This window comes from Pezoporus flaviventris, unplaced genomic scaffold (genome assembly GCF_033815535.1).
Source record: "Pezoporus flaviventris isolate CSIRO_AGI_PZ_B2104156 unplaced genomic scaffold, CSIRO_AGI_Pfla_v1 ptg000016l, whole genome shotgun sequence".
Lineage (NCBI taxonomy): Eukaryota > Metazoa > Chordata > Aves > Psittaciformes > Psittacidae > Pezoporus > Pezoporus flaviventris.
In genome coordinates this window covers 5786896-5813894 of record NW_026892564.1, presented here as the reverse complement: position 1 = coordinate 5813894, position 26999 = coordinate 5786896, and the positions used below count along the sequence as shown (strand labels likewise).

Genomic DNA, 26999 nt, shown 5'->3' with positions numbered 1-26999 from the left:
GAAACTACTATTAAACTTCTTAGGAAGTTTTATAAACCAACTAATAAATGACATAGTACTTCAGACATTAATACACACAATTTTGTAGCATACCACCATATCTGTAGTAATGAACAATAAACAAACATATTAAACCCCAAATGTTAATATCCTAGTGATTACAATATGTAGAGCCCAAACCAAATTTTAGTGAAAGCAATTCACTAAATTTTCATTGACAGTCACAGGCACGGATCAGATAATTCTTGCACCACAGCAATGCTCAGAAGAGGTCATGGAGATATAATATTCTTTCTGATGTTTCCAAACAGCAGACCAGTCAGTGTGATCAAAAATATCTGAGAAAGAGAAAAGGGTGCATTAAAAACAACAAAGAAAGTGTTGACACTCACTCATGACTGAGTCAATATGACTGCTAACCTGGCTTCTATGACTGACAGTGCAGACAGATATAAAGGAGAATGACCAGGACATGCCAGAAAATACAAGCTGAATTCTTTGCTGTGGTACAGGCTTGCTGTGTGACCTCCAGCAAGCCACATCCACAGAAGTATCTTGAAATCTATTTTAAGTGGCATATAATTCAGTTATGTATCAAGTTTTTCAGTGCTCTATGAATCCAAATACGTTTTGACTCAATGATCTTAAAGATCTTTTCCAACCTAAATGATTCTATGATTCTTGCTCTTAACCTCTTGAATGGTGATAATAGTTCTTTCCCATCTGACTAGAAGGTGTCAATGATAGTACACTGAAGAAGATCATGAGACACTCATGTACTTCGCTAGTACATGTCGATGATAGTACACTGAAGAAGATCATGAGACACTCGTGTACTTTGCTAGTACATGAGTGCAGTATTTGCTTGTACTAGTGGCTAGTACAAGTATGAATAAAAAATATTTTTATTACTGAACTAGCCCATCCAATAGCTGTAATGTTTTTATTACATACTTCTGTGGGAAGGTACTACATATGGAAGAGGTAAAATAGGACATACTTTTAATTCTCTGAGTAAAAATGAACTAAACTCATTTTCAACCTCACAATTCTAGATATTATCAAAAATCTTTCTGCCTGCTCGATGGTACTCAAACATCAGGGTGTCTGTGGAGTAAATGATCAGTTCTTATTGCCATTATCAATATGATTTTGGTTTTATATTGATTTATTCCTTTTCACCCAATAAAATTTTCTCACAGATATGTGTGGGAGGAAGGATTTTCATGATTTTGTAATTTGATTTAACGCATTCATGGACTAGGTTCTGTACAGGTACAGGACAAAAGAGGTCTTTTGCTCCACAGATTTTACATTTTCTGTAACTGCTTCCTGTCCTTGCAATGCCATTTGCTTTCACAAGTCAGGTCAAACATTTCATTCAATAAGCTTTGGACACCAACATCTGTGATGGTGCTTGAATATATGGGAGTTTGTTGGTAAACGGTGCTTGATCTTACTTCTACTTAAAATTGATGGAAAGCTTTACAAAATTTTGGAGAGCGTGCCAAAGCCAAATGGCAATGATTTGACTTTTACTCCCAGCAGAATATCAGTATTTTGTGGGGTTTTTGCTTAAAAGTACTCTTACCTGTGTAATTAGCAGGCTGACAGTAATTGCAGTTAAGATCAAAACATTGTTTTCAAACCATGTGTTTAAATGTTCTTCACATCCCTAAGCAAGTACAGATGAACAGATTTCAAGAAAAAATAATTTCAACTTTGGAATACATATTGCATCTTTATAAGAGCATATTTTAAAAATATATAGAATAGGACTTTCTACATGTTATGATGGGTTCTAATATTTACTTGCCAGAAAGTAAATAGATCAGTAACGTGTACTACAGAGAGTTAGCTATAGCATTTTTAAAATTATCTGAACTGAACAGATAATACTTAAGAATATCTGATATTTATGGAAATCTGATATGGAAATGTTCCAAAGCTTGTGAATTAATCAAAAGAGAATTTGTTTTTGTGAGAGTCTACTGAGAGCTTACCTTACAAGTAAATGCGTGAAAGAATATTTTCAAGTTTTCACAGATTCTCATGCATTATGCATCTTGAAACGCATGTGCATGTTTTTCAGATCACAGTCTATGCCTATAGTATTGCTTTTTAAACTGAATTATAAATCTTTATATAGATTAAAATAGCTATAAATAAAACAGATGCTTTCTATACTTTGAAGTGATCTTTAATAATTACGAGGGTTTGTAGAAAGGGAACAACTCAAGACTGATGAGCAAAGGGAGACAATACCAGATGTCATTTGATAACATCCTTTCTATTATTTACTCTCTTACACTGTCAAGAAACAACCTGTGCCAATTGAATTTGTGTTCTCATTGGATAGTCCTATTAACATGTGAGGGTATATTGAAGAAAGTAGTATGTATCACTGGTTCTTTTATATAAAGAAATGCAAATGCTAACATGAACTGGTCTTGGGAAACACATCTCATTTTTCAATGCCTTGCTCATTCCTTTTGTCCTGTAAAGTATTGGAGGTGCTCTGGAAACAGATAGTACAAACAGATGGAGACATTGCTGACACTCTGTAAGTAATGAATAGTAATTACAAGTGGAAAATGTACTGCATATTTTTATATATGGCCACTTCCCAATGTCATCACTGATTTCCACAGCATGAATTTCTGAATGCCAAGATGTTTCTTGCTTCATAAACTGCTACTAAATGTCCCCATGTAATACTGATCAGGCATAACTTCTGTTTTCTTGAAGTATCCTTAATCTAGAACTGACTACATAACTGACACTTAACAAGTAAAAAATAAGTCTTCAGAGTGACCAAAGACACACACACAAAAAAAAAATAAAGAATATTATCAATACATCAATACTTTGGCAAGTGGAAAACATGTTTTGAGGTTTGGTGGGGTTTTTTTGATTGGTTTTGTTGGTTTTTTTTCAAAGTCCATTTTAGTAGTAAAAGTTACATTCATCAAGAGAGGTATTCTATTTCTTACCATGCGGTACATTGAACCCTTTGGGACATCACAAAACCATTTCTTCAGACTGGATTTTGTGCATGAACATGGGATCAGAGTACTGTTTTCCTTGTTTTTATTCCTTTCCCACTGTGTAACATTGTATCTTCCACAGCATTCCATCTAGAATAGAAGTACTGTAACTTGTTAACTACAACACCTATAAAGTCTGTCATATAGAGGAATTTCCACCCCAATGAGTGCTATCTATTAGTTGATTAAATTAGCTAGATAGTTTCTCTCTGCAGAGAGGGCTGGAGCTAGATGATCTTTAAGGTCCCTTCCAACCCAAACCATTCTATGACTCAATGATTCACCCTTGTGTATCCACCATTTCCTATTATATCCACTGGGTAGCATAGACTTAACAATAATATGATCTTAAAATATGCTTTTGAAAGGAACCTCCTTTTAGACATTTGGAACATAAGTAAATATGAAAAAAAGAAAAAAAAACCACAAACCCAGATTAATGTAAAATATTTTTACAATCACCCTTAATCTTCCAAAGTAATTCCAGTGTAGAAATTGTGTGTAAGCAGTAAACTATATTAAGGATATGCTCACTGTGGAATATTACAAAATGAAAAAAGAAAACTATATAGGAAACAAAAATAATTAATGTTATTTCATAATCAATGTGATAAATCCGGGGACATTTTAATAAAGCATATTTTGAATATAAAAATAAAACCATATACACTCTGGTTTACTCTGGTTGAGAAAATTAAATAAAGACCAGATTTTGAAAACTTTTAGTTTTTTGTTTGCTACTTCTAATGTTGTATATGCAAAAACTCTCTGCTATTATCAAAAGATACTATGCCCTGTTCAAATGGATTATCAATTAGCACTTCCCAATAATCTATTTCAATCCCAGTCACACCAAATAAAACCAAATCACCAAACAGCATTCCGTGGAGAACAGAATTCTTCTCATGTAGGAAATTCCAGCAGTTTTTCATTCTGAATCAGGATAAAACTTCAGAAATATTTGCATTGTTTTATGGGATGGAAAGTCTGTCATATTTTAGCTCAGATTATACCAGCACATAGTCTAGCTGCACCACTGACATAATGGAGTCACCATTAATCACTCAAGAAATCATGAATGCAATGAGACAAGACTGGATTTTCAAAGAACATACATTACAAATACATTTGTATTCTTGAATCTAGACATACATGCTTTGTGTGTTAGCTGGAATCATAAATTATCTTCAACATTTGTCAAGAACTGTGTAATTCACCTCTGCAAGAAGTCATGTTAAGGGATTCACACCTGATCTATAGAAATATATTAAACCATATTTAATTGCTAAACTGCAGTGTTTATTATTAAAAGCTCATGATGCAGAATTAATTTGCAGGGTGGATAGCAGGCCACAGCCTACTGGACAAAAACATTGCCAATAACTTTCAAAATAACTGATCCCAAGCAAGTGCATTAAAGGACTTTTCTGAAATAGGAAACAAATTACATGTTGCCAGGCCACAAAAATTATTATGATTAATAATTAAGAATGTGTGCTGACAGTATTGATCTACAAACTCATTTGAGGCTTTAAGCATTACTTCTGAGAGAGTCTCAGTGCGATACCTATTCAAATGCTCTGCAGTAGGAGCTCTGGTCTGACATCATAGTATCTCTGTCCATGGTTCAGGTCAGTCCTGAGGCCTAAAGCAGACCAAGTGTTTTATGATACCTAGAGCTGCTGAAGATATTAGAAAACACTTTTTTTTTTTCAGCTGCAGTAAACTTCAGTGACCAAAACTGTCTGCCCCTAGATAAATTTACAAACCTTTCAAAGTCCTAATTTCATCCATAATAACCCACATAACAGCAAAGAATCTGCCTACCCACATATTAGCAGACTATCTTGAAAAATTCATCCTTCACTAAAGGAGTTGTTTTTTTAAAGTAAGTTCTAATTGGTATACACATTTTGGCTGTATTTTTGGTGGTGATAATTTATTGGATTTTTCCTTACATTGTGCTGCACAGCGTTCAGAATGTTCCACACAGGTTCCTGCTCAGCCAGACTCTTGTTCCCATATTCAGAAATAACTTCATCAATTCTGTTGTTCCATTGATTGTGGACCTGTTTATTAATATTTATAGAATTTAAGAGATGCATATTGAAAGAGTGTGGATGGATAGTACAATCTTTGATCTTTCATTGATACTCAGGTTTCTTCAAGGGTTACTTGCAAGTGGCAGCATTGTAATCAATTTGACAAATAGGATCTGAAACATGTCATAGCCATTGCACTAATAGGAAAGTTGAAAGCAAAAGGGGAAGATAAATGAAGTGATCCAAATCACAAAAATAACACAGTCAGACACAAGGTGATTAGCCTAAATGGAGCCAGAAGAGACAGGGAACATAGTCAAGATGCACCTGATCTGTCTTGAAATACTAAATCCTACCTGTCATACTTATTTTTAGTAAGCACAGCACCCTACATTAATAAGCAGAAAACCAAAATTGATTCTATACCTGGTGTGATACACACTTGTGTGAGCACCATACAATCTGGCCAGGACATGTATTGCTTTGGGCTAGGAAAGTAAGCAGTTCATGTTGTCCATAGATTAGGGTCTTTGCAGACACTGTTAAAATAACCCTTCAACAACAATTGGAGTGGACAAGCTAATCAGACATAGAGGGTGCAGCAGGGAATGCGTGTAGAAAATAACTCCTAGGCTACTGGAAGGAATCATTACAAAACAAGAAAAAATGTGGTTTCTCTAACTCATTCCCCTTGGTACAGTCATCCTAAAAAAAAAAACCTCAAAAGCTTGCTGAATGAATGATGTTACCATAATTTATTATACTTCAGCAGCACTTAATTAAGGTTGAGATCAAGTGCAATTACAGCTTATATAAAATAAATTTAACTGCAATCTTTCAACCAATTTTCCTAGCACAAATAGCTGACTCCAGAATGCATCACTGCTGACAGTTCAAATCCTTCACCATGTAAAACCATCATATAAAACAGGGAAGACATCACTATAAATTAACATTTAATAAAAAATCTTGATGAAAAAGATGCATTTTGATGGAGTAAAACTTATTTATTTCTGTTGTTCTGACTTAATACCATCAGGATTTGGAGAACTGTATGAACCTTATGAGACTGGTGTCACAGGAGGTTTTCTCAAACCATAGATTTTGGAATTATGTAACAGGAAAGCAGCCAGACCAGTATGAATTCAGTACCAATTGCCTTTCATATAATACTGTGAGGATTCCTTAAGCTATTAGACTTGCTATATGTAGAAAAATAAATGTCTGAATAAAGCTTCAAAGCAGTACAGATACTATTAACATCCATGTTGGTATTTATGTTTGCTTCCTGTTGTTAAAAGCAAAGATACATATTCCTTATACTAGAGCTCTATCGAAACTAAAATACAGGCCTACAATTCATTAGTATACTTTTCATCCCATGATACAAATGACTCCTACTATCAATTGCAAAGCAGCCTACAGTTATGACCTGCTAGGAGATACAGGTTAGCATCTAATGCTTTCTTTTACCTCTGCTGATGTCCAGGAAAGAGGGACTTTCTGGGTCATCCCTCAAAGAAGAATAAAGCTGTCCCTTACACTGTTGATTCCACATTCCTGAACAAGAGAGTATGTTTTGTTGCAGAGGATAAACTGGTAATATGTTTCCATGCCCACCCATTTACAACTACTGAACCATGATGAATTCCTCAAATTAAGTTTTCTACATCTTCTGCTATACCTGGTCAACATATAGAATAGTCAAGTTCAAGCAAACAGTGATACAGCATAGAGTGAGAACTGACTATTAGAATGTTTTTAATTAACTGCAAGAAACTATTTTGAAATTATCATCAGTTTCATGTAGTTTATTTACATACCTCTTCTTTCTTTGCAAATATAAGCAGCAGTATTGCCATATGGGTAACAAACACTAGGACTTGAAAACTCATATACTGGGGAAGAAAAACAAACAGAAAAAGAACTAAGTTATGGATAAACATAATATTGAGTATTTCAATAAAAAGTCCCAGGAGCTCATGGATGACTCATGACTTCATGACTATTATTTAGAGTCATTTGAACAAAAGTAAGAAACATTTTTTTCCTGGAAACCCTCAGAAAGTGACATCATAGTCCAAGAGGCAGGCTTCAGGCAAAGCACAACTCACTGATTTGGGCTTAAAGACAAAGTCATGACTTGCAAGTGAAGAACAAAAGCTGTCCTTAAGCAGCTGTGCTCCACTGAAGAAAACTCATTTCATTCTTTTCTCTCTGAATTACCATGGTAGTTAAGTCTCATGCCTAGTTAAGGACTTTTTTGAGCTATAAGATGCCCAAGCAAAAGAAAATAATAACTGATTGCATTATTTTTCAGTGAGATGCTGAGACACTAGATACTTCCATGGAAATTGGAAATGAGACAGTTTGTTCTCTTTCATCAATTAATAAATTGAGGGAAACGGGGCAGTAGCAGGACAGAAGAAGGCACAAGAGTCCTTGTTATAGCATCAGGGCTCCTCTCACAGCTGTGCCAACTGATATTTGTAGTGCTTAATAAATGAATCAGTAGAACAGTTCTCTGCTTTAGCCTTCACATAGTCTAAAACAGATTGCTCAAAAAGGGTAACAATAAACAACAGACAAAAATATAATCAAAGTGACCATGAGAATGTATAATTACCATGTAATTTTTCAGAAGTCAAGATCTTATTCTCTTAAAAGCAGAATTATATATAAAGGTAGGCCTACATGGGTAACAGCTTTCCAATCATACTCTGTTTTCATACTGCAGCCATAATGTAGCTACCTGTGCCATCAACCTGCAATATTTTGGGGCAGGTTTTTCTTTATTTCTTCAGCATATACTAAGCACATGAGCACATACTGAGAGAAAGTTAGTCTGCATAATTTCAGTACTAATTTTAAAACCTCTAACTTAAAAAAATACAGAGGTTAAAACCTTTGCTATTTCAAATTGCAAGTGCTCTGACATTGAAAACAATCATCCAGTGATATGGAAGGATATTCAGTTTTGTTCAGATTTCATTTGAACTGGGACCTTGTCTGAAAATATCTTTGTATCTGCAGATTTCTTAAGGACTGTATGTGGAAATCACATTATCAAGACAGTATTACAATTTTCATGCACACAAAACTCCCCTTCATTTTACAAGAAAGTTGGAGTCTGATCTACACTTACTGTAACTAGTAGACATTTGACTTCCACAACACTTCCAAGTAATCCCATGGCTGATGTAAAAGTAATAACAGATACAATTCCAAGTAATATATAGGAAATAAATGCCGCTAGTTGGTTCTTGCCTGAAGAAACTGTAACACAGTACATTCATACTGTTACTTTTCTTTTTGAGACTTCACTTACAAAACTTATTCCAGAAAAAGAATAAAATCTTTGCAATGCCGTTACTGAAAGTGTGGAAATAGCAGAATGGTGAAAGGATATTATTATTACTTACGCTATGGACAGTCAGAGAAAGAAATAAAACATATTTTCATAAATGTAGGCAATGGTAAGAACATATAAGATGTAAACAGAACATATTCAACTAAACAATGTGAACCACTCACAATGAAATCAGAGAACAATTACAAGTTTGCAGATGTTTCTTTCCATTTGGCAAAAAATTAGTAGCACATGTACAAATACTATGCAGACATATAGTTCTCATTAAATCCAGACTCGGATTCAGTGCTAACCTCCATCTTTGTGATGAGCCACTTTCCCCATTCCGCTCTAACCATTTTTTATTAGATATAGAAAGTAGCAGGAGGTTTCATTACTCCCATCTCAAATGCTTCATATCAGAATTACTATGTTGGATGGTTCCCATATTATCAATTGGGAACTGATGTTCCTTGGCATAGCCAAGGCAGACAGCTCATTGAACATCCCAGCTGTGGTTATGTGACCCAAACCTTACTTCTTTGTGAAACGATTTGCTAAGACACTCTGGGAAAAAGGAATATCTATATGGAGAGACCCAAGCTCCAACCTATGTTTATTCCACCCAAATATCCAACTAAAAGATCTAATGTCAAGAGAAAAAAAAACAATTTCAATCCAATACTGCCACCTTGTGAAAAAAAAATTATTCTGTCACTGTTTATGTTATCCTACAATCATTTGAAACAAAAGAAAAATTCTATTTATACTCACATAACACACTGAATAAATTGTTTCTGTCAAATAAAAGCCACAGGCCAAATGTCAAAAGCATAAGACCCAGAGCCTGGAGAAAGAAAAAAAAAAAAGAAAAAAAAGGAGAAAAAGCGTTATTGTTTTAATTAAAAACATTTAAAAAAAATAATTTGAAGCTTATAAATAAGAAAAAGAAAACAGAAATTTTACCAAGAAAATTCCATTGAAGACATTTAAGTAGTACTTCTGAATAATTATTTTATCTTTTATTTTCATTCTTCTGTTTTCAGTTTTGAATCACAGCTGAAAAGATAATTATATATTTAGTTCAATATGAAACAGATATAACTAAGCTTATCAATTACAATGGAATTTATTTCCTTCAGCTAATGTTTTATAAATTTACACAGTCACCTCATACATTGAACAGAAAAATAGTATCAACAGTAGAAGCATCAAGATGGTGTCTGGTCTCAGTTGCCTCTGATGTTACACTCTACAACATGTATTTTTTTTTACCTTTTTTTTTCACCTTTTTTTTTCTTAACTGCTAAAGGCATTTGAAGACAACATGTATGTGTCAAGATTTATATTGCAGAGATGACAAGAGTTACATAGTCTGGAATACACTTTTGCTTATACATTTCAATATACTTAGTTTACTAATTATTAAAGATACCAGCTGAAATGAAGAGACATAACCATAGTAAAGACATAAGCTCTCATTTTTTTAAGTGACCTAATTCAATTTTTGCTGAAAATAGCAGATACAGCCTAATTATTTCAGTGTGATTTAGCACACAGTTCTAGCAAAGCTGTAAGAGCTGTCAAACTGTGCTACTGCCTTGTACTAATCTGGGGTACCCTTTACACTTTTGAAGTGAATCTCCTAGTCACTCTGCTTACTTTTTTCCTCTGTTTTTGTTTTTTTTTTTAATTGTGGAATGCAACAGGATGTGAAAATTTAAATTCCTTTCAAATGAAACTGAACCAAGAAATGCACTTCATCTGTCATCAACAGCAAGTCAATGGAAGGGCAAGCAGAGACCCTGCCCACAACAACTGCCCTGAAATACATGTAAAGTGTGCATTAGACCCTGAGTATCATCCAAGAATCACCCTTGCAAATGCTTGCAAATGTCGACAGGGCCACAATAAAGTCACATAGGCATTCATATCTTGAGCATAATTTAGCATATTTCAGCGTGGAAGACCCCTAACACTGTAAACTCTTTGATGCAGGATTTCTTTTTATATACATATATATCATTATTGATATTGTGATCATCATAGCACCGTATCTTCTGGGCCTCTCAAGCTTTTTGCAGAGAGAGTGAAACTTGTACTTGCCTCACGCTCCCTTTCACCTGTCTTGCCTCTTCTCTAAACATACTCTAGGATTTTAGTCTGCCTGGCTTTGTGGTACAAGCTGAGGGGAGTCCAAGAGCAGCAGTGTTACAAGACTGCAATGGCAGCCATCTGCAGTTGTCCTGCACTTCTCATGTGTTAAGCAGGCAGGCACAGAAGCATGCATAGACACATGAATGTAACCAGCACAGGCATAGTCTCCAGAAAATATTTTCTAATGCAAAGGGATTTGTTTGAAAGGAATAGTTCTTGTCTTCTGTCAGAATTACTATGGATTGATTACAGTAAGAAGTTACATCTTCTGTTCTTTGCAAAACAGAAAAAGAATAAAAAAGACAGAGATGAAATTTCTGCAGTCAGAAAATATCTTGTGTTAACAACCTATTTTACATGTAAAACATATGTTACGTATGTATCAAATTTGTTGATTAGAAGATTCAGCAAACACAAGCTTTGCCTGCCCTGTCAAGATCCTCATGCCTGGATTCTGAATAGTCTGTTGCAGAAATGTAGAATGAAGAAAGCTGTAAGATTCTCAAACTAGCTCTGTAGTGAGTTTGGGTCAGTAATACATGATGTAAACTTATGGACTGTATTAGATAACTGGTCTTGCACTTTCCCAGAAGAAGATCCGCTATGTTAAAGAGTAATAAAGGTTCATCAGAATTTTCAAAACCATCATGTGTTAAAACATTGGTGTGATGTGTTGTCCAAATAAAAAGCCCTCAACAGTATTTCACTTGAATACTGGCATCTGCAATAGTTTCTGTTGAAATAACTGCAGTTTCTATGCTTTGTTTTGAGCCATTTTAATAATAAGTCAGTTTATCTTCAATAATTTATCTGAAAAACAGAAAAATTAACTTTATAAAATTATTTACATTTTACATTACATTGTTGCTTCACACTAAAAATCCTTATCAGCTCTGAATATTTCCATCCTACCTTAAAGAGAACAGTCTCATAATGGTATGTTTCTTTCTGAAGTCCCACTTAACCACATCCTTACAGCAGAGAAGTTTTCTTCTGTTGATCAAGCCCTGACTTCCTGGTTACAGGGAACAGGCCTGCAGAAAAAAATCTTTTTCATTGGCAAAGTTGTTTGCTAAAGGCATGACATAGTGCCTGTGGTCTTCAGTCACCATGATTACAGCCTAACTTGCACTTACAAAACAAATACTAAGTGCACAGTCAACTCAGTGCTTGAAGGCTTAACCACATTGAAAAGTTCACTGATTACATAATTCTGTAAAATACAGGACATTTCAAATGGATGAGTTTCCACTGTTTTAAAATTTATATATCTTACTCATCCATAACACTGATGAGAAATTGATAAACAGTTGCCCTTGAATCCAGTATTCTGAGGTTAACATCCACAAGTCTTTCAGAAAGGTCCTCAGTTTATTTTAAAGACAGTAGATGGAAAAAAAACCTGCTATCATAGACTCATCATAAAATCATAGATTGCTTTGGGTTGGAAGGGACCTTAAAGATCATCTACTTCCAATGCCTCCTGCCATGGTCAGGGACACCATCCACAGCTTCTTTGGAAATGCTGTTCCAATGTCTCACCACCCACTCAGTAAAGAACCCTTGGCAGATCCTTCCCATTACTCAAAATTGCCCATTACACAAAAGTGCCCATTTTCTATGTAAAACCTGTCTTTACCTTTCATGTCTTATTTTCCTGTTATACCTGTCTTTGTACCTTGGTATTCCTCATTTAACTTTGGGGACAGATGCATGGCCTAAAACACCATTACACACTAAAAGTATAATGTCTTCACCCTCCCTGCCCAATATGATTTTGCTAGACTGAACTGTGTGGAGTCTTTAATTCCCTGACTGGGCATTTTCTGCAGGTCCCAAAGACCTGTATGTGGCTAATTGTAGCAATTTCCCATCTCCAGGTAGTTTATAAAGGAATAGCATTCAGAAGAGTTCAGAATCTTGCCTAACATTCTGCTGTTGCTTTTTCAATCAGATTCTGAAGTGTTCATGTTCCAAATCTCAATTATTTTTGAATCTTACAAAGTGAACATGGCCTTTGTTTGTCATTTAGATGGGTAGCTACAGAACAAAATCAAGGGTATACATGTAAATTATACAAAGCTGGTTAATGAACAAGCAAATGTAACAGATAATAACCCATGCCCTGTGGCAGGCTGCTAGAGATCGGAAAGTGCTTTAGGTTCTCAGGCACACTTTACATGTATTTCAGGGGCAGTTGCTGTGGGCAGCGTCTCTACTAGCCCTTCCATTGACTGAGCATCCACTTGCAATTAATGTTGATGGACATTTCTTGATTTAGTTTCATTTGAGAAGAATTAAACTTTTCACACTCTGTTATAGTCTGAAAAAAAAAAAAACAAACCATAACAACCCAAAACAAAACAAAACAAAACAAACAAAAAAAAACAAAACAGAGGAAAAAAGTAAATAGGAGTCTTTCCAAGCTATGACAGGGCCCCAGCGTGTGATCACAGCAGGGATGCCTGGTGGGTTTTCATTTTTTATGCCTCTAGAGTTGTCCTGGCATAAAGGAAGCAAAATTGCAGAGGTTTAATGCATCTTTATATAGTTTATCTTTGGTTTGCTTTAATTCTTTTTTCTGATTAGTTGCTGATTCAGATTTATTCTGAACACTACATTCCAGTTCACTGCTTATAATAAAAAAGCATTAAAAAGTAAAACAACGCACAAAAAAGGGTTGCGAGGTGCATGGTCCCATAGAGCGGCCTTCGAGGGGCCGCCGCGCCACCGGCACGAAGCGCCACCTTCTGGCAGAGTTTGGATACTCCGGCTTGCCTTCCCAGCAGCGGCTTCCCGTTGCCTTGGCGACGCTTTGCGGTCAACAGGGCGGTAGAGGGATTCTCGTCGTCCCGCGAGGGCCTGACTAGGGGCGGTTGGGGGCTGCGGAGTTTCACGGCCGAGGGGTGGCCCGTCTCCGGAGTCAGCCAGGAAGGCGGACGCTTCGGTAGGAGATCGGCTGAAGGAGGGGTGAGTAGCTGCACAGAGTAGACCGAGGTGACTGGAGGGCTATGGGCTCCCGAGAGGGAGGACTACAGCCCCCAGCACGCAACGCAGCTACTTTGCGGTCATTCCGGGAAGCGGCGGCGGGCGGGCATCCTCCCTACCGCCATGGCTTCTGGGAGGTGTAGTTCCTCTCAAGAAGGACCTTCTTTGTACTAAACTTTACATCTGGAATGCGCTCTGCGTGTTCTTTCTCCTGTTCCAGGAGCCGGCGACGGACGAGGCTCGCTGGCTCTGATGGAGATGGTCTGGGCTGCCTCCCCTGCCCCCTGACTGGGGCTAGGAGTGAGGACTGGGGTGCGGGTTGCAGAGGGAGAGGGGGATAGCTGCGGACCCCTTCCCGTCCTGCCTGCATCCGTCTACAAGTCTTGTATGTACTTCTGTGGGTTAGTCTATTTCTCACTGCTTTTTCTGTATTCTTGCAACTTCATCGAATGCTTTCTGGGTTCTTAGTGTTATTTTGTAATTTTTAATATCAACTATATTTATATATATATTTAATTTGCAGCTATTAGGTTTGCGGGAAAAAAAAACAAACAAACAACAAAAAAAAACAAACAAACAAAAAAAACCACAAACCTTTGTGAGGCTTAGATCGTAGCACTGATACTGTCCACTAGGAGTAGAGAGCAGGCAGACTTTTTTAATATACAAATTTAGTAACACCTGCAGAATTTCGAGGGGGTGGCTGAGAGGAGAGTCTCATCACAAACAGTTTTCTTATTTGCTTGCTAGTATGGAGTGAAGTTCTCAGAACAAACTTCTGCTGTTCCTTTCATGTTTTAAGCCAACTGTTCAGCAAACACAGCTAAGCTTATGCTAAAAAAGCATCGTCCTTATTTTGTTTCATGCAGTGCTGAAAGTTAGTATTTTCCTTGTGCAGATTTGAAAGCAGATAAGACACTGTGGAAAGTAAAATGTCAGAAGATACTGAGGGAATTGAAAAAGAAATAGAACTTGAATTAAGCAGAATCGTTGTTTCTTCCTTTGAAGCAGATGACCTTGACACAGAAGTATCAGACGGAGCTTTGAGAGACAGTGAGGCAGTAAGTATTCAATGCGCTAAAAATGCTTCTATTTCTGCTTGAAAGTAGTATGGGCATTGGAAAGCTAATCTAATGAATGTTTTTTTTTTCCTGACATACCTAACGTGGGGATTTGTTCTGAAAAGTTGTGTCAGTAGTAAAGCTTCATGAAAAAAACTGTAACTTCCAATGGTGACAAGACAGTAAGATAGATGAATATCAGCATTCTGCTTAAGTGAGGAAATCAGACTCAGAGGTAACGTTTTGTTTTAGATCCTCTGAAGCAGGAATGTTTTATTAAAGTTGATGAGGTAGATTAAATCTGGATGAATAAAACAATGTTTCTACATTTAAATCTGTATTTAAATCTTACAAGATACTGTCTAATGTTTGAAGACTTCCTGTTATTAATATAATTTGATTGCTTAAGCCCTCTTTATTCTATGACTTCTTATTTTGGAAACATATTTTCTCTTGAAATCCAGTCATAGCAAAAGGATTGGTCTATAGGTTATTAGGGTAGATTGTACTGGTTGTGTGTGACTGTGTATCATATGTTTGATATGACATAAAGATCAGCAAAGGCATCAGTGATAATTATTTATGCACGCACATGGTGAATGCCAGCAATGCTTACCACAATTTACACATCTGAGAGAGGGCAGCCCATTTCCCCAAATCCTTGAGGTATTTGTTAATTTTTGTCTTAACCTTTTCCTTAATTTCTCGGTCCAACACTATTACACAGAAAATGTTAATTGTAACATGTTTATGAAGGTAGCGGAAGAGAAGTTGCTAAGATGTGTTCCAATCAAAATTTACTTAGAATGTAATTAAAAGTGAGAATTATTAATTGTTCAGTAGGTAATAAGATAGTGGAAACAGTGTAGTAATTGGGAACAATGTTGGTAGCCACTGCTACTAAATCTCCATCAATGCGTTATAGGTGAAGCCAAAATGAGTATTCTTGCATGTCAGGTATTTACCTCTGGTCATGACTGTGAGATGAAGATGCAGAATTTGTGTCAAATACTGTGTTTTTCTAGATTTCAGATGACTTGCCAGAATCAGTTATCTCCTATTTAAACTTCATAAAAAGCAGAAATCAAGATGCTGAAAAGTTTATACTGCAAGACTTAGAAGATGAAGAAGCTGCAAGTACGTAAGCGTCACAGATAAAATATTTATGCACCTCATATTGCCAGTGGAAGTTAGACTAACAATCTGAAGTCAAGTTCAGAGTTTGTATGCCCAAGGAGCTGACATTGTCTGTTCCATTCCAGTTTTTCACATCATCTTGGGTTTCACGCTCATTTAGAGTAATGGTCTTTGTGAACAGGAGATTCAGTAATTGTCTATATATTTTTATATTTGAAGAAGGTTTCTTTTTATAATTTTGTTTGGTTTTTTGTAATGGGCACCTTCTCATTGTAGTTCTTTGGTTTTGACCTGTCTGATACAAGTTCTACTGTATTTTTCTACATGGAAAATGTTCTACTGTGTTCTATGCTGTGGAATTCTCTTTCATATCCAATATCATTGTGTGTGTTCCAGATGCACGTATTTGCTGCTTTTCATGTACATAAATGACTCTTATATATACTAGAGTAAAATTTGGCTTATTTAAGAGTTTTAAAGGGAAATAATGTTTTATTTTACTTTAAAGAAATACAGTAGCAAAGCAATATCGAACAGAAGTGAGTACTGGCAAGGGATTTTATCTCTGTGTACTAAATTATATATTTATTTCTTCTTTAGGTAAGATTTATGGAGTAGTTTCTTGCCATGCTTCAGATTACTTGGCAGAATTGGCTTCTGAATATTATGAAGATCCAGAACAATTTAAAAAAAAGGTATTCACTATTTAAATAATATTTATAGTGAACAAAATTCTATTAATTAATCTTTACACTTGCTTTGTTGACCTCCTAAGGAGACCTATAGGTGTGTTCAGTTTTGTTTCTGTCAGACTAAGGTATTAAGATGAGTTTGTACATGCTGTTCTTTATAAACAGGTCATCAGCTGTAATACACCATATTTATAAGTTTGAAAATTTGGAATAAATTCTCTGTATCAGTAGTTGAGGTGCTCAGCACAAAAATCAATAAGATGAATTAAAACTGAATAATCTTTATTGTTAATTATTTGCAGAATATTATCTCAATAGTATGATAACACTTTTAAAATTCTCTAATCTTTTTATCATGATTAGGAGGATGTGCTACTATTAGTCTTGCCCTTATATATTCCATTATTTTATAGAAAATTTAAAGAGAATCATGTCTGTAACTTTCATAATCAAGAGCTATCAATCTGGATTCTTTTACATTTTCATAGGATTTAACTGAATAACTTGCTGAAGTTTTTAGAAAAATATAAAACTGTATTGAATTTAATCACTTTTAATTTGTTGCCTGGCTTTTATTAGTACGCACTTTTTCAAACATGATTTTTTGTTCTCAGAACACCATTGTTTAGCACAATTAGTTTATGTGACTTCAGTTGCATTAGAAATATTAACATATGCCCCCAGCAGGTGATGAACAGGTGGTAAATGAGCAGGAATAAATTGCTTCTTGACAGTAAAGAACAATGAAAGAAACATAGCAATCTGCATGTCCATAGTACTACTTCCAAGTAGATTCCTTAAAAATTTACTTTGAAACAAGTTTTTCCCCTGTGTGCGTAACAGTATTAATGCATAAATATAGTGGTTAGTTCCAGAGAAAGGAAAACAAATCCCACATGCAAACCATTCATTTTTCTAAGTCAAAATATAAAATATATTAAAAAAACCCACATAGAGATATTATGTGTTTTGAGAAATGGTCCAATATATATTACTCTAGAAAACAGTATTTTGACTGATACATTTACATTATTCAACGTCTAAGGATTCCAGTCTCTGGACAAGGTGGGGCATATCCCCATTTAGACACTTTGGTAGTGTTGTCACTAGCACAGTCTTTTTGGAGGTGAGACATGGAGACCAACTTCCTCCTTTACAGAAGGATCTAGACATTTAGTCTCCTACTAGCTCAACAGTATACTTCTGAATATGCATGGAAAACAGTGCTTAGACACCTGGGAGACTTTATGCCCCAAGTTGGAAGTGCTAGTTTATTTATACTGGTTCCTTCATATCCTGGTGTATATTTGATTTGGCTGATACTGATTTATCTTGGTTCCACTAGAAGTTATGTGGTTCCGGATCAGCCTCTTTTTTTTAGATACTTACTGTCTGCTAATTTTCAGTCAGATGTAATTTTCAGATAATTCATACTTTTTTCTCACTGAGAATATGTTGGGCAAGGAGTGAAATGCTATTTATTTGCAAATAGTGAGAAAATAGACTTGAACTTTCATTTCTGTTGAGGAACAATTTCAGTGAAAAGAATTATTTAGCTTTACTGAACAGAATTCCGGTTTGAAAGATTTTAAGATCAACAGTGACATACCAGTGCAATTAAAGGAAGATTGTTCACACTACTTTCAGAGTGTTTTGGTTATGTTTCTATTATCTACCTGTACTTTGAATAGTTGTTTCACAAGCATAGTTTTCATCTTCAATAGTAGTACAGAATTCAGAGAGGAAGGTGGCAGTTGTTTGGGTCAGTACCAAGATGCTGATTCTGTGAAGGTACGCATCCTTCAGTACACAACCAAATCTTTGTTACGAGTGTAAGTGCCCAGTTGTTTATTTTATTCTTGCACATTTAGGCATTCATAAAAGTGCAAAGTCAAGAAGACGGGGGAGATAGGAGAGAGGGTGGTTTGTGATGTTCCAGGTTTTATGAAATATTCACTTAAGTTAATTTGTTGTGCAGAAACACCAAATTGCAATAGAAGATGAGTTATGGAAAGAAAAGAAAGCTTGGAGAGACAAAACGATGCAACATGAGGTAAGGTTCTACAATGAGGTTTTGTTGAAAGACTGTGAGGTTACTGTCATACCTTGTGGAATCAACGTTATTCTGAAACAGTTAATGCACCATATTTATTTATGATAAATATGTGTCAACACCTGTCACATTTTAAAAGTGTTTGAAGTCTATCCTTATTGTTTGGGCCTAGGAATTGATCATGAAGCTACAGTTGCAAATGGAAGATGAGAAAAATTCCTTGGAAAAGCAGAAAGCAAAAGAAAGACAACACCTGACAGAACAACAAAATACAGCAGCTGTGAAAATTCAAGCTAGATTTAGGTCATTTTTGGTCCATAAAAAATATGCTCCCATTTTAAAACAATGGAAAGATGAAATAAAAAAGAAGCAGAAAATACTAGAAGAAATAGAGAGAGAAGTGAAAGAAAAAGAGGAAAAAATGAAAATGCGAATGGCAGAAAATTGGCAAAAGAAAGAAGAATTAAAAAAGAGACAAGAACTTCTTGAAAGACAGGAATATTTGGAACAGGTGAGGAGATGTGAGGATTATGAGAAAAAGAAAGAAAGCCTGAGACTTAAAAGAGAAAAACAGTTGCAAATAAGAAGAGAAGATCAGAGAAAACTAGGAGAAAAAAAAGCAAAAGCTGTGATGAGTGAAAGCACAGAAGAGAAGAAAGGAAACATAAACAACCATAAGCAGACAGAAAATACAAAAGTAGTAAGAGAACAGGAGGAGGAAGAAGTAGAGGAAGAAGAAAAACAGGTTGAAATGATGGATGAAAAAACATATTGGATTATTCCAGCAGAAAGAACTTTGACTTCAACATCAAATATGCTAGGCTCTGAGAAGGAGCACTTTTTTCAAGTAAATAATGACAGCATATACAAAAATTCAGTAACACATGTAGGAGAAACTTACTCACAAACTAGAGATCTTAATAAAGCTTCAAATAATCATACTTCAAACAATGAATCTGTTAATTTTGGAACTAACAACATGGTAGAAAATAAGGCAAGCAATATATGCAGCAGTTCAGCAATCGTCCAACCAGATGATAGTGATAAAGAAGTCAAAGATCACGTTTCTCAGTCTGAAACAAGGAAGAAAACTGTGTTTCTAATGGAAGATGCTAATGAAGTCAGAGAGACTTCAGACAAAATTCAAGATTTAGCTGAGTGTTCCATTAGTATAATTCTTCCTGATGATATTGAAAAGAAGAGAATAAACTGGATGAACACATGTAAATCCTGGTCTAAAATACATGAAGAAAATCAAAGAAAGAAAGCAGCTGAAAAAAAACGAGCAAGGAAGAGTTCACTTAGCAAGATGCCTAAGATGCCTCCATTAAGTACAGAAAAGATAATTCACAGTAGCCCTTGGTGTACTCTGAAGCAGGTAACTATACAGAGTATTTAGAATGAAATTGGAAGCTACAACATAGCTTTTTTATTATTATTTTATTTTTTTTTAATTCAGTATGTCAACAAATGGTTTTTTGGAAGAGGAGGAGATTATCACTGAGCAGGATATAGATCTTTGTGAGACTTCCTCTGCACAAGTGCAGAATAAGGGCAATGAGAATTTGCCTTTTTTTGAGACTTTTGAATGCCTGTAAGCATTGTGGAGCAGACTAGTGTGGTATTAGTCATCAGACAGTTGATAGTATCATAAGTCTATAAAAGGCAGGAGCACCTAGCTCCTATTTTCTGTTAAATTAATGTGTTTTTTGCCTTGGTATGAAGGTCTGCATTTCAGCTTCTGCTTATCTAGCCCCTTCAGAGTTTTGAGAAGAGTAGTCTCTTCCAGAACCAAGACATTGATGATCAGCTTATAGATAGTGGTTTTGCCATAAATAACATCTCTTGGTTCCCAACACCTACTTTTCTTTCCACTTACTAACTTATCACTGTATGCCTGTTCTGTGCTCTCATCTTGGTATCCAGTCTGATATGACTGCATATGCTTTTAGTCTGAACTATTTTTGTCTAGTTTTGTACAGTCACTTGTTATTTATGGTAGTGTGATGGGAAACAATTCAGACTATTGGTTGCTCTGTTTAGTGTTAATCTTCCACCCATTCAAATTTCATGTCATTAGTAAAGCACTGGTTTTATTTGTTATAAGGTAGATGTTAAAATCAATTGTTTTCTTTACATCTTCTCCCATTTAACAGATCAAACCCATCATTGTCATCCTTTTCTACATGAAAGGATTATCATTAGTTGCTTGCATTTTTCTAAAGTGTAAGTAGAATGTAGTTTGGTTCTTTTTAAAGAAAATAGCCATAATGTGATATTGTACAAGAATGTTCAATACACGCACAATTACTTTTATTTATCGATAAATTCATGTAGGTCACAACACTTACACTTGAAGATTTGCCAGCTTGTAGTCTCTCAACATTATCTGAGTGTTCAAATCTTCAATTTTTGACTCTGAGGCGCTGTGGACTAGTTGCACTGGAAGGACTAAGTAGCTGCAAAGACCTGAAGTATATCAATGTGGAGGTACTAAATGTGTTTGATTCTTTATGATAACCCAGGTAGAACTGCCAGTTCTTCTGCTTAGTTGGTTATACAGTTGTGTCCAACTGTGAATATATAGCTTTTATTGCCTTAAGAACATAGGAATGTCAACAAAATACTCTCAAATGTTAACAAAGTTATACCAGCAGATTTGCATTGCATATAAAAATTTGCATTGTACTAAAGCAACATCCTGCAGAAGAATCAAACTGTACTAATAAAAGTGCATGGTAGTATCAGTCTAGGATTAGCGTTAGTATGGCACACTGATAGATCTTCATTACCTTAGATTTATGAGTGAGCAGATTCTGCTCACCATAGCAGATGCTCAACTTAAGCAGAAATGGGTAGAAGGAAAAGTCCTTTGCAATACACACAGTGAATGTTAGTAAAATTATTCCCATATATACTCAAGGAACAGTATAGTGTGTTACACTAGAGGTATAATGTCTAGGTACTTCTACTGCAGTGTCTTACATGGCCTTGTAAATTTAATGACAAAGGAAAACTTTTTGCTCTGTGATGCATCTTAGTTCCAGAGCTTGACAATTTACATGAAGCAACTCTGTTCACATTTTTCATTTCATGTGCTTTAACAATACCAATTCAAAAGAAAGATAGTATGCCCTTATTTCCATAAGGAGATGGGAGACATGGTTACTTGGGACATGGAGAAGGCTGAGGTACCTAACGACTTTTTTGCCTCAGTCTTCACCAGGAAGTGCTCCAGCTGCACCACCCAAGTCATATAAGGCAAAGGCAAGGACTCAGATAATGAAGAACTGCCTACTGTAGAAGAAGATCAGGTTCAAGAATATCTAAAGAACCTGAAGGTGTCCAAGTCAATGGGACCTGATGAGATGCATCTGCAGGTCCTGAGGGAACGGGTGGATTAAGTGCCTAAGCTACTATGCATCATATTTGAGAAGTTATGGCAGTCCAGCAAAGTCCCCACTGACTGGAAAATGGGAAACATAGCTCCCATTTTTAAGAAGAAAAAAGACCCAAGCTGTGTGATGTGGTTGACATGCTGGAGGGAAGGATGCTGTCCAGAGGGATCTTGACATGCTTGAGATGGGCCCTTGCAAAGCTCATGAAGTTCAAAAAGGCCAAGTGCAAGGTCCTGCACCTGGGTTGGGGCGATCCCAAGCATAAATACAGTCTGGGTGGAGAAGGGGTTGAGGGTAGCCCTGTGGAGAAAGACTTGAGGCTGTTGGTTGATGAGAAACTCAACATGACCCGGCAGTAGGGCATGTTGAAATATCTGTATCTTTTTCTCAGTTTTCTTACCAATTATCAGGATTTGATAGTTTTGGGAATCTCAAAATACAAGAGCAAAATATCAGTATAAGGACATAATATCTGTGTCTCCAGCCTTCCTGAGATTGGTATTTTTATGTGATTTTTTTTGTTTTCTTTTAATCAAATATTGGCTGTCACAGAACAGTTTTGGGTTTGTGGCTTGTTTGGGTTTTTTGTGCTGTTTGTTTTTTTTTTATTATTAATGTTTATTAATTTAAAATGTTATGCCTTTAAAAATACAGAGGATTGCCTCTCTATGATATATAAGGATAATTTAGTTAAGGAAAAGACTCTTAGATACATTTTAAGTAGGCTTTATTAATAATTTAGTAATTATGCATGTTATTAAGTTCATACTTTTGCTGTGCCAGCTAATGTGGCAGTTGTCTTCTATTCAGCATTAATGAAGAAACAGCCTCTTTTGTCACAGTCCAAGATTGGTTCATGGATATTTCTCACATAGCTAAAGCAGCTGCCTCTGTTTCTCTTGGACATCCATTTCTACTTGATACTGCTCCTCATTTCTGTTGATACAAAAGCTAACATTTGAGCCATATCAGTTCTCTCCTTTAACTTACTGATGCAACTGAAGAGGCTGTCCAAGGGCAGGAATTAGTGTTATGGCTTCCAAAGGAAACCTGTAAGCATTTCTGCCTGCAGCTGAAGGCAGTGCCTAAATCCAGTCAGTTTGTTAATTCTGGAATAGGAATTAGACACTTTGGTTTAATAAGTATGTTGCAAAGGCAAGGAATTAAGGTTTGAGTATTTGCAGGTGAAAAACAGGAAAACAGCAACAGCAGCAAATAGTGAAATAAAAATTTGAGGAAGCATTATTAAAACGGTTTTGGGAAGGGGATGTTAAAAGAGCAAGATCTCTTGGGAGCAGAACTTTAGCTGAGAACAGTGTTAATGTTTGTGAACAAAATATTTCTAAATGCAGATTCTCACTCTTTGTTAATAGAGTCCAGCAAAGTCATAGCTGTTTTCGTTATTGTCTAATAAATATGATGGTTTCTATTCAGTTTTTAATTTAGTCTTCTAAAGGGATTTGGGAAACTGGGAAAGCATAAATAGAAAAGACCACTCTATCCTTAACTTCTCCTTACACTTTTTTGTACAACTTCTGGGCATTTTCAGAGCCAGAATGAAGTTTGAAATACATATTTGTTCTATTCCAGCAGGACACTAAAGACAGCTTCTGTGACTCATCAGTTTATTTTCTTAATGGGAAAAAATAGAGATGCCCTTACTCCTAGCTAGAAGTTTAGGGTAAAAATAAGCTATGATGACCTTCTTAATTCTGATGACCTAGACTTAATTCTGACGTTTCACTTCAGATGCTTTTTAAGATTCTCATTTTCCTTTATTGCAGGAAAACAACATTCAGATAATTGACTGTGAAAATCTAGAAAATCTTAGTATTCTTATTCTGAGTAAGAACCATCTTTCAGCAGTTTTTGGCTTAGATGACTGCATAAATCTTCAAAATCTTGAACTTTCCTACAACAGAATCACTCGGATTGGTAAGAAAATTAATGAAAAGTTATTCAAAATTGTATGACAATGCTTGTGCTGTTTATATTCAGTTATACCTCACTTGGATTCAGGGCCAGCGAGCTGCTAAAAGAGGATGACAAAAGAGGCTTAGAACAGACCTGCACTTTAAAGCATACTCAACTTCACATTTGTAGTATGGCTTAGCTACTGCTGTGTGTTACTTCTACCAGTTTGTGTCACTATTGTCAGTCAAAGAGAACTAAAAATCTTTCTGCAAAGGCACCTAAGATTACCTGCGTTATCTCAGTTGGAATATGTGAGTAGGCTGAGTTCAGTTTATCTACAGAAACAATATAAAGCCTAGACTTGCAACTGCAAAGAATTACAGTGTGTTCTTTACTGACACAGTAAGTAGTTGTATAGAAACCATATTATCTAGTTATTATTATTCCACTCTGCCTCTTCATTACTACTCATTGCCCCAAAGCTGGAAAAAAAGAATGAGTTTCAGGTAGAATCATAGAATCATAGAGTAGTTAAGGTTGGAAAGGACCTTAAGATCATCATTTAGGCACAGCAGGTGTGCCAACCCCTATTGTTTCTACAAAGGTAGTTATATTTGTCAGGCCCAACAATTGGCAGGCAACAGGTGTACCTTTAGCAGTCAACTGGTTAGAATTTATATGTACCCAGACCACACAAACAATGCATCAATACATGAAATCTTTCTGCCAAGAGATAGATGTTTTCTCTTGGCCAGCAAGGCATTTTTCATTACTTCTCTGCTTGTACTGCTACTTGGACTATAAAGTGCCTAAGGTGCAGAGTGTGTCTCAGCTTCTGGCAAGTTGTTTGTTTTTTTTTTTTATGCAGTGAGTTTTGTTATGTAAATTTCATATAAATGTAAGCAGTATCCAGAGCCTTTTCTACTGACAAATGTTCAGGAAAGTGTAGCATGGTGAAAATAACAGAGAGCTTAGCTGTATGTAAGTGGTGAAGACAGTTTTTTGATTTTAAAATTATGTATGCCCATGCTAAATCTAAAGATGTTACTGGGAAAGACTGCAGAACTGGGAATGGAAAAGATACAAGGAGATTCTGATTTTGATCAACATGACCCAGCAATGTGCACTTGCAGTCCAGAAAGCAAACTGTATCATGGGCTGCATCAAAAGGAGCATGATTAGCAAGTCAAGGGATGTAATTCTTCCCATCTGCTCCACTCCTGTGAGACGCCACCTGGAGTACTGCATTCAGCTCCAGGGCTACCAGTGTAACAGTGATATGGACCTGCTCAAGTGAGTCTAGAGGAGGGCCACAAATACGACCAAAGGACTGAAGCACCTCCCCTGTGAAGATGGGGTGAAAGAATTGGGCTTGTCAAGCCTGGAGAAGAGAAGGCTCCAGAGAGGCCTTTTAACAGTCTTCCAGTACATAAAAGGGGTCTACAAGAAAGCTAGAGAGGGACTTTATACAAGAGCATGTACTAATAGGATGAGGGGCAATGGCTTTAAAGTAAAAGAAGGTAGCTTTAGATGAGATACTAGGAAGAAGTTCTTTACTCTGAGGGTGTTGAGGCACTGGAATAGGCTTCTCCAAGAAGCTGTGGCTGCTCCATCCCTGAAATTGTTTAAGGCCAGACTGAATGGGGCTTTGAGAAACCTGGTCGAGTGGAAGGAAGATGTCCCTGCCCCTGTCAAAGAGGACTGGAACTAGGTGGTCTTTAAGATCCCTTCCAACTCCAACCATTCTATGATTCTGTGATATTTTCTTTTTTTTTCTAATTGATTTAATTTTCTTTAAAGTACATGGCCATACTTTATTTTCCTGCGGCCCAGCAGGAAAATAATATAAAACAGTTATTCAGCTGATAGATGAAACACTTTCACATAAGACATTTATATAATTAAATGGTTTACACTGTTAAAAAAAAAACACAACCTGAAACAGTATGAACATGGATAATGCAATTGCATGACAGACAAGAAGGGCATAGCAAACAGGAAATGGGAAAGCTAAAAAAAAAAGAACTATCTCTAGATTTAGAGGTTTTAATGCTGATATTTTTAATATTTTTTGCTTATATGTGCAAATTTGGAATGTTACTATTTATGAACTGAGTTTATAATACGTGAGAATAAAGGTGCTGGAATATCAGTGCTAACTGTAAAAGCATATCAGGACCCTAATAAGAAAAAGTCGAATAAACTGGTTAAAGAGGCTTCACCTATATCCTTGTGGCCAATAATGCTGAATAACACTCTTCTTCAGGTTTGTTTCATTTGATAGATATGTTTGAAAGATTACTGTAGGAATGACATAGTATTAGTAGATGACATATAGAAATATGGCATCTATGGGGAATGTATGTGGAATGTACAGGCGAAGTGGTGTGAAATCCTCTCATACTTTTCTGTTTTGTTCAGTGTGCTGCTATGTTTACTGAGTCTCTAATAGTATGGGTGGGTAAATAACTGTTCACAAAAATCTGCTTGGAATCCATCTTTTTCCTCTCCAGAATTGCTTTGAGGATGTCTGGTTAAAACATCCTCATTATAAAATATAGTACAGGATTTGTTTCATACAATAACATATTGATTGTAAGTAGTCACATAGAATACACAGAAATGGATTTATGGGTTTTAAGAAGTTAATGTATCCTTCCTATCCGATCTTGGAAGATGTCCCTTAGCATTTTGGAAGCTGCAGTACTGCTTTTTAACGAAAGCTGTGGTCTTTTTCCTAAGATGTAAGGCTTATTTATGTTTGCAGTGCTTCTGTTTCAATAACTTACTGTAGAAAACTTCAAGCATACTAAGATTTTTTTTTTTCTCTCATTAAAATACAGCATCAGTAGAGGAAAAATTAGCTGCCAGAAAAGCCTTAAAAATAACAGTAAAAGTATGAGAAATGTCTCAATTATGCTTTTCCATTTAAGAATGCACGATCACAAATTAAGTAATTGTGTCAGTAACAGAACTGTGAAGTTCAGTGTGTATGTTTGTACTTGGAAGATGAATGCATTACCTTCTTACACAAAAAGTAGTATTTTGACTTGAGTCATAGAATACACTTTTGTAGGGTGTCTGTGTGGTCAAAGTGTGTTGGTTAAAATTCTGGCAATGCTCAGAATAGCAGTGCATAACCATGGATAGCTGTAAATGCT

General features: G+C 35.9%; 2 protein-coding genes across 2 annotated transcripts in view; one reads left to right on the top strand and one right to left on the bottom strand.

The window, feature by feature from the left end:
- Window positions 1–1314: 1314 nt before the first annotated feature.
- TSPAN19 (tetraspanin 19) lies at window positions 1315–9494 on the bottom strand. Its single transcript, XM_061454829.1, has 7 exons — window positions 9405–9494; window positions 9213–9285; window positions 8235–8365; window positions 6913–6987; window positions 5006–5116; window positions 2994–3137; window positions 1315–1675 (listed from the first exon to the last, which is right to left on the bottom strand). The coding sequence occupies exons 1-7, from the start codon at window positions 9468–9470 to the stop codon at window positions 1553–1555; spliced, it is 723 nt and encodes a 240-aa protein (XP_061310813.1). The 5' UTR covers window positions 9471–9494; the 3' UTR covers window positions 1315–1552.
- A 5015-nt stretch (window positions 9495–14509) lies between these two features.
- The window catches only part of LRRIQ1 (leucine rich repeats and IQ motif containing 1), a 106059-nt gene continuing 93569 nt past the window's right edge, over window positions 14510–26999 (top strand). The window contains exons 1-7 of the mRNA XM_061454524.1: window positions 14510–14644; window positions 15670–15781; window positions 16382–16476; window positions 18440–18526; window positions 18699–19904; window positions 20864–21016; window positions 23709–23859. Of these exons, the coding sequence (XP_061310508.1) occupies window positions 14516–14644; window positions 15670–15781; window positions 16382–16476; window positions 18440–18526; window positions 18699–19904; window positions 20864–21016; window positions 23709–23859 (1933 nt within the window). The 5' untranslated portion in view covers window positions 14510–14515. The remainder of the gene's footprint in view (window positions 14645–15669; window positions 15782–16381; window positions 16477–18439; window positions 18527–18698; window positions 19905–20863; window positions 21017–23708; window positions 23860–26999) is intronic.